At 44.2% G+C, this 14708-nt stretch overlaps 1 protein-coding gene across 9 annotated transcripts in view; it reads right to left on the minus strand.

The window, feature by feature from the left end:
- The window catches only part of LOC110969991 (NACHT, LRR and PYD domains-containing protein 12-like), a 59900-nt gene that overhangs the window by 31646 nt on the left and 13546 nt on the right, over positions 1-14708 (minus strand). For 5 of the 9 annotated variants that reach the window (XM_051945557.1, XM_051945563.1, XM_051945560.1 and 2 more), the window contains 2 exons: positions 14337-14519; positions 12889-13065 (listed from right to left, as the gene is read on the minus strand). In XM_051945557.1, coding sequence (XP_051801517.1) covers positions 12889-13065; positions 14337-14519 — 360 coding nt within the window. Of the gene's footprint in view, positions 1-6485; positions 8187-8553; positions 8728-9355; positions 9533-12888; positions 13066-14336; positions 14520-14708 lie in introns of those variants that run through there. The other 4 variants (XM_051945564.1, XM_051945561.1, XM_051945569.1 and 1 more) reach the window with 3 other exon arrangements.

A 14708-nucleotide genomic window follows, 5' to 3' on the forward strand; every position in this document is an offset into this window, starting at 1 on the left:
GATGTAAACATGTGGACTGCACTTCTTACATGCAGTCTGAACTTAACAGTACAGTCTATACATGAATAAATTATATATGCAAAAATAAAACTCACTGATTCAGTAACATTACCCATCTGAAAGTGCAGGAATAATAAGAACAAATGTCAGCTTGAACATTTTAAGGGAAATCAAACTCCCAGTGCAAAATAAACTACTGTATGTTATTATGAAACACTAAAGGAAATACAGCATTATATTCACTCAATAACAGCTGCACACAACATGCTAAAGTGCAAAATGAGTATGGCTCTATTAGTCGTAAAGTTTCTTTGTATAGTTCTTTGGAGCTTACATATTTTTGGCGAGGAATACCAGCATGTCAACTTTGGCTGGTTTTAAAGATGAACGAGTGCAAGTCACGATATTACCTCCAGTGCTGAAGAGACGCTCTGATGGAGCACTTGTGGCAGGGACACAAAGATACTTGCGGGCCATGTTGCAGAGTCGTGGAAAGTTAATCTTGTGCACCTTCCACCAGGCTAACGGGTCCTCTTCTCCATCAATGGTGGGGGTCATGAGGTAACTGTTTAACTCTGCTTCAGTGGCATCTTCAAGTTGCACAGGAGCAGATGAAGAAGCCGCAGCAGCCTTGAAAAAGCTGCCCAGAGATTTCTTGACTTTTTCACCACATGGCACCGCACTTGGAGGCCTCGGAGTGGCTTCGATCCGAGCTCTCTTCTCCTACCAAATGAGAAAAAAAGTTAGTTCACAAATAAATATAAAGTTTGTTTGTGATGTCATAACTACATAATTTAACTAACCTGGTTATGTGTACGCCTTGCTGATTCCAGCATTTCGTTCTTGATTCGGGTCTTAATAGCTGGAATGTTGTCGGCAGTGATGTACTGGGTTTTGAACCTGGGGTCCAGAAAGGATGCAACATCCAAAAGCTCCTGGATGCTGTGGTCACTGTATTTCTCATTGAGGTAACCCAGGACCTTAGTTTTGATTGACCTGGTCAAGTTAGTGTCCTCTTGGTCTTCAGCCAGCACTGATGTGGTCAGAAGGTTAAGAACTGGTTTGAGGTAAGAGATGCTCACATATTCCTCCCCAGAGAGAGCATCTGTAAATTCTAGGAGAGGATGAAGTGCTTTGTGGACAGATTCTAAAACCTCAATATCCTGCCAGGTAGGAATGAGGGAGCGTGCATATCGGTCACCTGACAGAACATGAGTAATAGCTTTGAGCTGCTCTAGCACCCTGGCTATCATCATTTCAGTAGAGCCCCATCTTGTTGGGCATTCAGTGATGAGGCTGTGATCAGGAAGTTGGAGCTCCTTCTGTGCTTCAGTCATTGCTGCCTTCTTCTTCCAGCTGTGGGAAAAGTGCCCTACCACCTTTTTGCACAGCGCGATTGCTCTTGACACCCTGTCATCTTTGAGCGCATGTCCTGTATAAAGAAAAACAGGACAGTACTTTAGGCGGCGGCGGCGTCGTCATCATCATCATCATCATCATCATCATCATCATCGTCAGTGGTGGAATGTAATTACTTACTTACTGAACTTAAGTATTTTTTTGTGTAATTTACTATTAACTAAAACTAATAAGCATTGCATTTACTTTTTTTTTTTTACTTTTATCCATTTTAAAACAGTATCTACTACTTTTTTGATTGTGGCTTAAGTGCAAAGTACTTTTTTCCCCAAAATTAACTCTTTTGTTTTGTTTTGTTTTCATACATGCAGAATGTAAATAAAACCTTGTGCAATGATATGGTAATCTATCAGTAAATGCAGTCTGTGCTAGTAATATTTACTTAATATACAATATAAACATTCATTTTCTTTTCTATTTCACGTAGTAAAAAAGTGAGTATTTCATCCACCACTGACCATTAGTATCATCATCTACTAATTTACTTACCAATGGCAAGATGTAATCGGTGCCCAAAACACTGCAGCCGGGTCCATTCATTTAGCCGGGCTGCCATCACCATATTTGATGCGTTGTCGGTTGTTATGCAGATGTGGTTTTCTTCATGAAGATCCCAGCTGGCAAGTCCCTCTCTCATCCCAGCCGCAATGTTTTCTCCCGTATGGTCATCCGGAAAGTAGGATGCTTGAAGGCAGCGCGCTTTAAGATTAAGGTCTTCATCTATGTAGTGCACAGTCAGACTCTGATATGGCTCCGCTGTACGGCTTGACCACAGATCAGTTGTTGTAGCGAAATACTCCACAGTTTTCATCTCCGCAGCCACTTTTTGTCTGCACTTTTTGTAGAGCTCAGGTATGGCAACATGGGTAAAATAATTGTGTGATGGTAGTCTGTACCGTTTGTCAAACTTGTTTAACATCGCTGTAAACCCAGGCTTCATCACAATACTGATGGGCATCATGTCTTTCGCTATGAACTCCGTTACTGCCTGAGTTAATTCCGTGTGCTATTTTGAATTACGTTCATAAGGAGTAACACTTTCAAACATTTCGGTCAGTGATCCCTGATGGCTGGTACTTTCATTTCTTGACGTTGAAGACCTGGGTGGTGGCATTCTAGCCATGTAACTGTTGTACAAGGCATTGTGGTGTTTTTTTAAGTGTTGATGCAGATTCGTAGTGTTCCCACGTGAGGTAGCAACAGTGGCCAAGCATGTTCGGCACAGTACCCGACTTTGCGCAACATCTTCTTTTTTAAAGCCAAAGTAATTCCACACAACAGACGTGCTGCTCCTCTTTGGTACAAGGCTCTCACCTGGGTTAGCTTCTGACGAGCCTGAAGCCATTGTGCAACAGGTTTAGTGCAACCGCGATGCTAGCTTCTGTCTGGCGCTTGCTACTCCGCTCCGGCCAGGTGTGATTGCGTCACCGGATCATGTGACCACATCGCAGGCCTCGCGATTAGCAAATCTCGTCCTGTCCTATCGCGATATTATCGCAAATGCAATTAATCGTTAAGCCCTATATAATATACCCATTCGTTTGAAATACGTTCTGAGTGGCACGAAAAGTCCGCCGTTTAAAATACATTGGTGTGCATTTTGTTGTGAGCGGCACGAAAAACATGACGAAATCGTGTTGGTGCGCACGAAACCGAAACAAAAATTTACGTGACAGTTTCACGAATCCTCGTGAGATCGGGCTGGTTTGTAAGGAAAGCAAGGTTATGTTGGTATTCTTCGCCAGATGGAGCATGAGTTAACAGTCCTGTCACCATATTTGGAGTGTAACATAATCGTGCCATGCCTCATAAAACGGTAGAAGTACCCAAAGCCAGAGAGACTCCTTAGAACTGATGCTGCTCGCTGTAGCATTTTTTCCGATATCAGTAAACCTTATTCTCAACATAAATCATCTGAGTCTCCAGAGTTTGCCTCCTGATTTCCTCTCCTGACATTGCAGAATTGTCCAACATGCTGGACTGATGAAGTTCTGATGGCTTAAAAATCGTCCAAAAATGATAACAACAAAGGACCAGAATTACTAAAAATGACCAAAATGACTCAAGAAATGGTGTAAAAACACATCAAATCTGTTTAAAATGACAAAATACCAAAATGACTTCAGACCTGTCCAAAATGACGAAAAAATGATATGAAGCTTGTGCACAATTACAAAAATTACATTGTCCAAACGCACTAAAATATCTTCAACATGATGAGAAAAAAATAGTCCAAAATGCCAAAAATCTGTCCAGAATGACAAAGAGATGTCCAAAGAAGCTCAAAAATGGTTAAAATGATCAAAAAGCTAAGTTATGAAAAAATGATGAAGAGACTAGGGCTGGCTGAACAGTGGTTTCTGGTCTCCGGATATTCGGGCCCTATTAAAGACGAACAGCCGAATATTTGGATCCGTTCGTCTGGTCTCCCGGGTCCAAATTTTGCCTTCGTTTTGTCTTCAGTTAAAGTGAAGAATTCCCAAACAGTGGAGGTCTTCAGCATCTTGTCTTGTGTTTATGCAACGAAGTTGTCACGCTCCTCTGGCTGCAGCAAGCCGGCTCGTCAGCCAGATGACTTACGGCTGTGTGGAGCAACACAGCCGGAGCTCGTCAGTAATCAGTGCAGCATAAAGCCTGGCACTCTCCACCACTCTGACGCTGCATTATTGCCCCATACTCTCCACCACGCCATGCATTCTGCTACCTGCTCCACGCCGTTTGCTGTCTCTTAGATGTTCCCCCCGGACTCGGCTTCCCTCCTGGATATTACTCTTCGCCCCGCACCTCGGACACCGTTGCTTCTCCCCTGGATACCTTGCCAGCTCCCGGCCATCATTTCACTCCCCGCCAGCTCAGCCTACTCAGCCTTCTCCCGTCCTCCATAACCCGGATTAACTGTAAGCCACCTTCCCCTCACTTTAGTTAGTTTATTTAGCTTTACTTCGGCCTTCAGGTCCGTTCTTGTTTTGCTTTATTCTATAGCTTTTTCTCAGCCCTCTGGCCCTCCTTTAGTTTGTCAATTTGGTTTAGTTTTCCCTCCTGCCTTCTTTTCCTCCCACTTTAATTATTATGAATTTCTGTTAATCTATTCTCTGTAATTTAATTAAAACTCTTAATTCATCCTGTTGTCCACGCCTGCTGCATGGGTTCACACACCCCGTTGTATAACAGAAGTGAAGCGTGACGTCAGAGTCTGCAGCAACCCAGCCATTCAGGTGGTAAGAAACAGGAATGGATGAACCGAGATGAGCTGAAGGCGAAGAGACGAGCTCCAAATATTTTTGTCTGGGTGGAGGAGGGGGTGATCACATAGACATACGTGTCACACACTAGGGAGGGCTGGACCCGAGCAGAGAGCCACACTACCAAGACCGGAGGAGATTTAGAATGATTTATTGCTGCTGGGGTGGATAATGGCAAGTGGGAGATGACTGAAAGGGGAGGTTCGGGGAAGACGATCAGCAGGAGGGTTTTCGGGGAGGGGACCAGGTGGTTCCAGTGACTGGTGAAGGAAGGAGCGATGACCCAAGGAGGAGGGGAGGTTCTGGGCTGACTGGGGGGTCCAAGGGATCTTTACGGGGTGCCGAATGGTTCCAGGAGGGGACACACACAGGAGACTTGGAGGCTGGGTCCCGGACAGCAGAGTTAGTCAGTCGTATTCAACAATCTGGCAGGGAGTGGAAGGATGAGCCGGTTCTTATTGCAGGTTGTGTAATCAGTTGAATGTCCATCAGCTGTCCGGGAGCCACGGGGATGACAGATTGCCTGAGTGGAAACAGGTGTGATCTCGTACTCCACTCAGGTGATGCACTGGGGAGGAGAGAAGAGGCGGATGGGAGACAGGGAGGGAAAGGGAGGAGAGAAATAGGGAAAAAGGGTCTTTTTCTTGGGGATGTCAGGTGAGGAGGGGGCCCTGACAATATGTGTATATGTTTATGTGATCACACGACGAGATGAGCCGATGTGGGCCGAAGGCGGAGGGAAGACAGTAACGCCAAATATTCTTTCCGCCCGGTAACGTCCGACCGGGGGCAGGGCCAAATATTCGAATACCAAAATTAATATCCGGATACCGCCGTAGCTACTACTAACCCTAACCCTAGTGAACGTATATTCGGATGTTCGGGTCCAGGCCGAGAAGAGACAAGTACAAAACCACACGAAGGTCGTAAAGAATGAATCCAGTGTTTCCAAAATGACAAAAATTATTTTAAAATGACTTAAAATCTGTCTAGAAGGACTAAAAAATGGAAATATTTACTGAAAACTCGTCCAAAAATATGAAAAATATCCACAGTTAGTTGAGACTTGATCAGAAATATTTTTTAAAAATGTCCAGAATAGTTCAAATGTTATTTTCCTTCTGTTCTGAGGCTCAGAAATGATGAAAAATATTCAACCCCATTGGTGTCCTGGATGTTTAAAATGACAAAATTAAAATGTTGCTCCAGATTACTCAAAATTTGTCCAAAATTGCTCAAAAAATCTCCAGAATGACAGAAAAGTTGTGGAATTTGCTCAATTATTATTTAAAATGACCCACAAAATAAGCAAAATTACACAAGTTACTTAAAAAAAATGCAAAACTAGTAAATAATTGTTGTGATGAATTGTAAAAGTACTCAAAAAACTGTTTTCTAAAGTTAAACTGATCCAAAGTGACTCAATGATTGGAAAACCTGCCAGAAATACCCAAAACTGTTCAGAAATAATGAAGACAACTCAGGTGTGTTTTTCCTCCTTAACTGTCATGTCTGCTGAACTGATGAAGGTCTGAGGTTCAAAAAAAAGGTTTGACCGACTCCAATGTTGGAACTGAAAATATTCAGAAACAAGAGCACCCTGAATGTTTAAAATAAAATAAAAAAACAACAATATTCTTCAAAATGACCCATCGATTATCTCAAATTATGCAAAATTTGTTCAAAATGACCCAAAATCATATGAAAAATTGCTCAAAATGATGCAAAAATATTCAAAAATTCTGCAAAATTACTCAGAAATTATTGAAATTTACAGAGAAATCCTCCAAAACGACTGAAAAAAGTATTGAAATGAAACTAAAGTTGTCAGAAATCACCTCATTTATTACCTCATTATTACTGGTCTGACTGCAGCAATGATGCCACTAAAACATTCATTCAGTCCAGGATCTGCTTTAAACAAACAGCAGCATTATTTACACCAAACATCATATCATTCTGTTGCATTCATTTAGTAATGTGTGTAAATTCAAGTCACATTTCCTCCTGAACATTGGAGCAACTTCATGATTTAAATGAAACTTAAAAACTTGTGTTCATAATGATAGCATAACATTTATAGTCAGAAATAATAACTGGAACGACTTCATTTAGAAGTAATTCATTTCTAAATATTAAATCATTGAAATACATTTGATTGAGGAGGAAAAGCTGATTTCACTGAAACATTTGTTCAGAATAACTTCAGTCTGTTCAGAAAGACTCAGAATGGGCTTAAAATGACAAACATTTGCTTTGAGTCACAGGAAAACTTTAAATTACTCAGAATTCTTTGTAAGTTACACAAATCTGTCCAACGTGGTAAAAACTGCTCCAGAATAGTTTGTTCAGGATTAAAGACATTTCTCCAAAAGGTTCTTAAAATTCTAAAAACGTGTTTTAAATGTATGGAACAAAAACAGAGACAGAACAGGTTGTCAGTGAAAATGAAACGACAATGTTCAGCGGTTCTCTTCATGTCTGTGCTTTTAAAGACAAATAAGTGGGGAGGGGAGGAGTCCTCTTCAGAACCCTTCCTTCATTCAGGCCAAAACAGATGCAAAATGAACAATTAATGAACTTCTTCTCTCTGGTTTCCTTCATTGGGAGTCCTGCTGCCAGAAGACATGTCCATGGTTCTCTGTCCTCCTTCATGATGTTCTGGTTCCTCAGAGCTGCAGGACTTCAGATTAAAATGAGACACCAGAAGCTGTTCTGGGCTTTCACGGTTAAAGGTTATTTAAATTAGGGCTGGCCCGAAAAGTGGTTTCTGGTCTCCGGATATTCGGGCCCTATTAAAGACGAATATCCGAATATTCTTTCTGGGGGGGGGGGGGGGCTGGGCGTTCTGGGGCAAATATTCGGGTATTCCAGATATTCGGGTCCAGCCCTAGTTTCATCATGAGTTCAGAGCTGAAGAAATCTGAAATTCCAGAACCTGTGCCTCTGAAAGTGGCTACAAAATGTGGTGTCTCTGAACTGTTTCAAATTTGGTGGCGGTGAATATTCCAATGCCAAAATTAATATACTGCCATAGCGAATGAATATTCGGATATTCGGGTACAGCCCTAGTTTAAATGTAATCCGGGTTGATCTTGTGACTCTGAACTGAACAATTTTTCTCCTCACATTTAGCTGTGGAACTGAGCGATGCATTGTGGGAAAAATGGTACGATGAAGACGACTCCTTGGCTGCTTCCATGAAGGTTTCTGTCTCCGTCCAGCAGTAAATGTGTGAAATCCTTGGAGCTGTAGATGTAACCTTATGGAGGTGAAACTTCCTGCACACTCTGCAACCTGACATCAACCTCCAACAGATCATGTCAACATTAACTGCACTTCTCCATCATTCAGTGTGGAGCTGCAACACTAAACTATACAGTGAGAACAACACACTTTACACTGGTTCCCAGTCCACCTCCCAGTAACACGGTCCATCAGAGTCTCTGCACACCAGCTGCTGCTTCAACCTCTGGATCATCAGGACACACTTCGTCCTCTCAGTCCACCAATTGTGACTCCCAGCTGCAGAGAGAAGAACAAAGACCAGAGGAGATGAATGAGTTTGATGAGCAGCTCATCAGGACTTCAGACGTGTTCAGAGCAGCAGCTTCATGTTAACGTGTTGGAGTGAACACACTGAGCTCCAAGCTCACACACCTGCACACACTGTCAGCATCAAGTGTGTTTCTCTGCACATTTCACTGCAGTCCACAGTGGAAACAAACTGCTGACAGTCATCAAGCTTCATTACTGCACAAACTCTTCACTCATGGATTTACTGCTGCTCCATTTAAACCAACAGTCTCTGAGTGTCCATCAACATCTCATCTGACTGTGTTTAGTAGAAAACTGCTGGAAGCATCAGAGACTGATGGAACCTTCTACTGACCTCAGATACTTCAGGCTGCAGTCTGGACTCTCTACAAGATCTAGCAGACGTTTCACTGATGAATCCTCCAGGTTGTTTCCTACCAGGTCCAGATGTTCCAGATGTGAGGGGTTGGACTTCAGAGCGGAGACCAGAGAATCACAGCTGATCTCTGACAAACTGCACCACTCCAATCTGAATAAAGAATAAAAGATGTGAGTTGAGGAGACAAAGTTCCTGCTTGAAATCATTCAGAGTTTCATCATGAGTTCAGAGCTGCAGAAATCTGGATTTCTATGCATCAAGTCAACATTAAATCTCCTTCAGATCTTCTTTTCATACGTGCAGCTTCATCAATGAGATCTGTTCATTTATTCTACCAGAGGAGAAGCTGCTGGACCACAGAGGACAAATACATTTGCTTCCAGGACAGAAAGGTGAAAAGCATCTAAAGGTTGAGCAGCAGATAAAGCCACTGTCTTTACTTCAGTCATCTCACAGCTCCAAATGCTGGAAAGGATGAAGGAGAGAGTTTGTGCCACTGGTGAGCTTCCAGTTAAAGTGTTGCAGTGATGTGACACACAACAGGTGCTGACAGGTGAGGAGAGTTCTTCTACTCACTGACTTCTATCAGCTCAGCACAGAGAACTTTAAGGACACTTTAGCTTTGACTCTGGACTGAGTCTAGACTTTATGACTCCCTGCTACATTTAAAAAGAAAAACTCTGTGGATGATTGACAGCAGTCATTAAAACTGATGAGAAAAAAAGAAACATTCACCCAAAGATGAGAACTTTGAATCACTGAAAACACTATGTCTGACCTCAGATCCTTCAGGATGCAGTCTGGACTCTCCACAAAACCACTCAGATGTTTCACTCCTGAATCCTTCAGGTCTTCGTTCCAGCTCAGGTCCAGATGTTCCAGATGTGAGGGGTTGGACTTCAGAGCTGAGACCAGAGAATCACAGCTGATCTCTGACAAACTGCAGGCCTCCAGTCTGAATAAAGAATCAAAGATGTGCATAAAATCATTGATGATCCATCAGATGTGTTCAGGTTCTGAATGTGCAGATCAACATTACTTTGTCCTCATCAATCAGCTTTTCTCTAAAAGCAGCACAGTGACTTTGTACTTCTCTTATTGTGGATCATCATCATGTCAGCCTTCTACACACATCATCCACATGTCAGGACAACATTCATCCACCTATTCATGTCCACACATCAGTAACATGCTGCATCATCAACAGGATCAGTCACATAAAACTCAACACAAACCAAACAAATATTTAGACTTCACTCACTAAACTTTGTCTCTTCAAACTGATCTGAGTTCAGAGGATCTTCTGGATCCAGATGTGACTCTTTAGCTCAAACTACAAACATTCATTTACTTTAAGATAAGTTAAGATAAGATAATCCTTTATTGATCCCCAGAGGGGAAGTTCAGGTATTGCAGCAGCACAGGGCAAGTACAAGGAATACAAGGGTAATTACACATAGTTTTTAGGACAAACCAAGGGTGACATATAATAAACAAACAAAATGGGGAAACAATAAACTGACCAGTAGCAGCAAACAGAATGAGGTATTCACAATGTTGAAAAAGTGTAATCCAGGACAACTGAGCTATGCAGTGCAGTGAGGTAAAGTGACAGTGATATTAAAGTGACAGTGTGAAGGGTAACAACAGTTAAATACAGTAATCAACAGGAGTTATGTACAGTAATTACAGGGGGGTCAGTGCAGTGATGTACTGTGGCCTCCACTGCTGTTTAAGAGTCTGATGGCGGTGGGCACAAAGGAGCGCCTGAAGCGCTCAGTTCTGCTTCTGGGTGGGATGATGCCCTGGCTGAACGAGCTGCCCATGTCCCACAGCTTCTCGTGGAGAGGGTGAGAGGGGTTGTCCAGGATTGCCCTGATTTTGTCCATGATCCTCCTCTCTGCCACGGTCTCCAGATTGTCCAATTGAAGGCCCACAACAGAACGGGCCTTCTTCCCCAGTCTGTTAAGCCTGTTGACCTCACCAGTCTTGATGCCACCCCACCAGCACACCACGGCAAAGAAGAGTGCACTGGCCCCCACAGACTAATAGAAAGTCTTCAGGAGCCTGCTGCAGACGCCAAACGACCTGAGTCTCCTCAGAAAGAACAACCTGCTCTGTCCCTTCCTGAAGAGGGTGTCCGTGTTGTGGGACCAGTCCGGTTTATTGTTGATGTGGACCCCAAGGTGCCGATATGAGTCCACCCTATCCACTTCCTCCCCCTGGATGATGATGGGGGCAGGGGACCTCCTGCTCCTCCAGTAGTCCACAACCACCTCTTTGGTTTTGCTGATGTTGAGCTTCAGGTTGTTGCTGTCACACCACGTGACGAAGCTCTCAATCAGTCCTCTGTACTCCCCCTCGTCATCATCAGTAATGCATCCAACAATGGAGGAGTCATCGGAAAATTTCTGGAGGTGACAGGAACCAGAGTTGAACCGGAAATCAGAGGTGAAGAGGGTGAAGAGGAAGGATGCCAGGACGGTTCCTTGGGGTACTCCTGTGCTGCTTGTAACCACCTCAGAGATGCAGCCGTCCACCCTGACATATTCCGGCCAGCCTGTGAGGTAGTCCAGGATCCAAGTTGTGGTGTCAGGGTGCAGTTGCATCTCCAGCAGCTTCTCCCCCAAGAGACAGGGCCTGATGGTGTTGAAGGCACTGGAGAAGTCAAAGAACATGACTCTCACAGTGCCCCCAGGCCTCTCCAGATGTGTCAGGGCCCTGTGGGTGAGGAAGATGATAGCATCCTCCACGCCAATGTGCTGCTGGTATGCAAACTGCAGGGGGTCCAAGAAAGCAGAGAGCAGAGTCCTCAGGTGTTGAAGAACCAGCCTCTCAAAAGGTCTTCATGACATGTGACGTCAGTGCCACAGGTCTGTAGTCATTGAGAGCACTGGGACGTCCTTTCTTAGGTACCGGGACGATGCAGGAAGTCTTCCACAGGTTGGGCACCTTCATCAACCTCAGAGAGAGGTTAAAGAGGTGCTGAAAGACTCCAGCAAGCTGTCCGGCACATGCTCTGAGGACTCTGGAGCTGATGTTGTCCGGCCCACTGGCTTTGTTGGTACGGAGTTTGGAGAGCTCCCTCTGTACCTGGCTGGACGTGAGTGTGAGGCAGGGGGGGGGGGGGTGCTCGGTGATGTCAGTGTCCAAGGCGAATGGGTGGAGGGGTGGGGGTGAACACTAGCCAGTTGAGGGAGGGGGGCAGAGATGTGTCCATGGTGGGAGAGGGGGCAGAGTCTCCAGTCGAGGTGTGAGTGGGGGCTGGGGTGGGGTGTGAAGACCCAGATCCACTCTCTGAGCTCACAGAGGTGGGGGTTGTGTCGAACCTATTAAAGAATAGGTTCAGCTCAGAAGCAAACTCTGGGTCTCCCTCAGTTTTTGGTGCAGGTCTGTTGAAGCCTGTCATCCGTTTCATGCCACTCCACAGCTCTCTGGAGTTCTCCTGCCCCATCCTGGCTTCCATCTTCTCCCTGTAGCTGTTCTTGGTCTGCCTCACTTTCTTCTTGAGCTCCTTCTGAACAGCCCGCAGTCCATCACAGTCCTTAGCCAAGAAAGCCCTCTTCTTCCTGTTAAGGAGGCCTTTAATGTCCTTATTGATCCAAGGCTTGTTGTTGGAGAAGCAGCGGATCTTTTTAGTCTGGACAATGTTGTCCTCACAGAAGCGGATGTAGTCTGTAATACAGTGGGAGAGGCCTTCAATCCTCACCACAGTCTTCTTTAAAAAGGTCCAAGTCCGTGACATTGAAGCACTCCTGCAGCGCCTCCTCTGTATCCTTAGACCAAACCTTTACTGTCCTCGTGGTGGCCACCTGCTGTTCCACCAGCGGCCTGTAGGTGGTGTCGAGGTGAATCAGGTTATGGTCTGACTCCCACAGAGGAGGGAGAGAAGAAGAGATGTATGCTTCCTTCACGTTAGCATACAGGAGGTCCAGGATTTTATTCCCTCTCGTAGCACAGTCCACGTATTGTGTGAAGGTCGTCAGGACAGGAAAGAGAGAGACATGATTGAAGTCCCCACTGATCAGTATGAGGGCGCTGGGGTGTTGGGTTTGGAGTCCTGCGATCACAGTGTGGATGACGTCACAGGTGCCGGCCGAGTTTTAACAGCTAAAACTCAACATTTTCTACACTTTCTGATACAAACACTCCACTTTGGTCACAACAAACTGAATTTAGGACAAAAACAGAAAATATGAACCAGAGCAGATTTACAGCTTCATGGATGGAAGTTCTGTTGAACAGAAATGAGCTTCAGTTTTCATTAAACACATCAGATCTACAACAGTAACAGACAGACAGTGAACTGACCTCAGAGTCTTCAGGATGCAGTCTGGACTCTCCACAAAACCACTCAGATGTTTCACTCCTGAATCCTTCAGGTCTCTGTTCCAGCTCAGGTCCAGATGTTCCAGATGTGAGGGGTTGGACTTCAGAGCTGAGGCCAGAGAATCACAGCTGATCTCTGACAACCTGCATTTCTTCAATCTGGATAAAGAATCAAAGATGTTAGTTGAGGAGACAAAGTTCTTGCTTGAAATCATTCAGAGTTTCATCATGAGTTCAGAGCTGAAGAAGCTTCAGAAGGTCGAAGTTTAGAAAATGGAAACTCCAAGCAGCTGAAGCCAACAGGATGCAGCTTCAAACAGTCCAACAGAAGCAGTGAAGAAGAGCTCTCATTAATATTAATGACAACATGCTGCTGCTTCAGTAAAGACGGAGTGACTTCAGCTCTGAAACTCTGCAGCTCCACCAGTGGCTCCATCCACACAAACTCATGCTGAACAACAAACACAAGGAAAAACACTCGCACATTTATTTCACTTTCTGCTCACAGTCAAAACACACAAGAAGGAAACGTGGACAAAATGAGGCTCCAGACTGTAAAATATCTTCATGTTCTGGAACCATGGAGACCTTTCCATCAGGACTCTACATTCACATCATTTCATTCTTCATCCATCTGTCATTGATGGTGGAAAGTGTCCATCACAGTTTTCAGAGGACCAGGTGACGTCTTCAAGCTCTTTTCTCAAACACAAACATCTTCACTTTCTAATGACTCAAAGCAGAGAAAAGAAGAAAATCAGCAGAAACTCCAGCAGAACATGTTTGTCATCACTGCTTTAATTAGAGCCCAAACAATCCGTCCACTATTTGATGAGTCCATGGACAAAAGATCCAAAACATTTTAGTCATGGTTTCAGTCAGAACAAAAAACAGCAGAAACACCAAACTGGTTCCAGTCTGTCCACTGGGAAGAGTTTCTGTTTTCTGTCACACGAAACTGAATATTTGTGCTTTTGGACTGTTGCTGGAACAAAACCAGACATTTGAAGACGTCACCTTGAACTCTGACAAAGTGGGATCAACACTTTTCACTGCTTTTAATCTTCAATCAACTAAACTATTGAAAAAACTGACAGCTGCTTCAGGAATAAAAACAAATGTTAGCTGCTGCTGTCAGTCTGAAGTGTAGAAAAACATGAGGTCAGATCTGAGCTGAAGATCACGTGTGTCAGAGTTTCACTGTCAGTTATTCACTGGAGGATTTTTCTGCTTTTATTCAGCTTTGAAATGTGCAGCTCAACATTTCTCTGCCACAGTCAAAGGATGAAAGCAGAGAAGAAGAAAACAGACGTTCCCATGAAGATCCTCAGTGTGGATCAGTAGAACATCAGCCTGATGGCTGCAGTTTAGAGTCACCACAACTTTACATCACATTCATCTCAGAGCACAAACAAAACATGATGTCTGACCTCAGAGTCTTCAGGATGCAGTCTGGATTCTCCACAAAACCACTCAGATGTTTCACTCCTGAATCCTGCAGGTTGTTGCAGCTCAGGTCCAGATGTTCCAGATGTTCCAGATGGGAGGGGTTGGACTTCAGAGCTGAGACCAGAGAATCACAGCTGATCTCTGACAAACTGCATTTCGCCAATCTGAATAAAGAATACAGGATGTGAGTTGAGGAGAAAAAGTTCCTGCTTGAAATCATTCAGAGTTTCATCTAGGGCTGGCCCAAATAGTGGTTTCTGGTCTGCGGATATTCGGGCCCTATTAAAGGAGAATATCTGAATATTCGTTCCGCCCCGTAACATCCGACTGGAGGGGGACGGATATTCGGATCT

Source organism: Acanthochromis polyacanthus, chromosome 3, assembly GCF_021347895.1.
Source record: "Acanthochromis polyacanthus isolate Apoly-LR-REF ecotype Palm Island chromosome 3, KAUST_Apoly_ChrSc, whole genome shotgun sequence".
NCBI lineage: Eukaryota > Metazoa > Chordata > Actinopteri > Pomacentridae > Acanthochromis > Acanthochromis polyacanthus.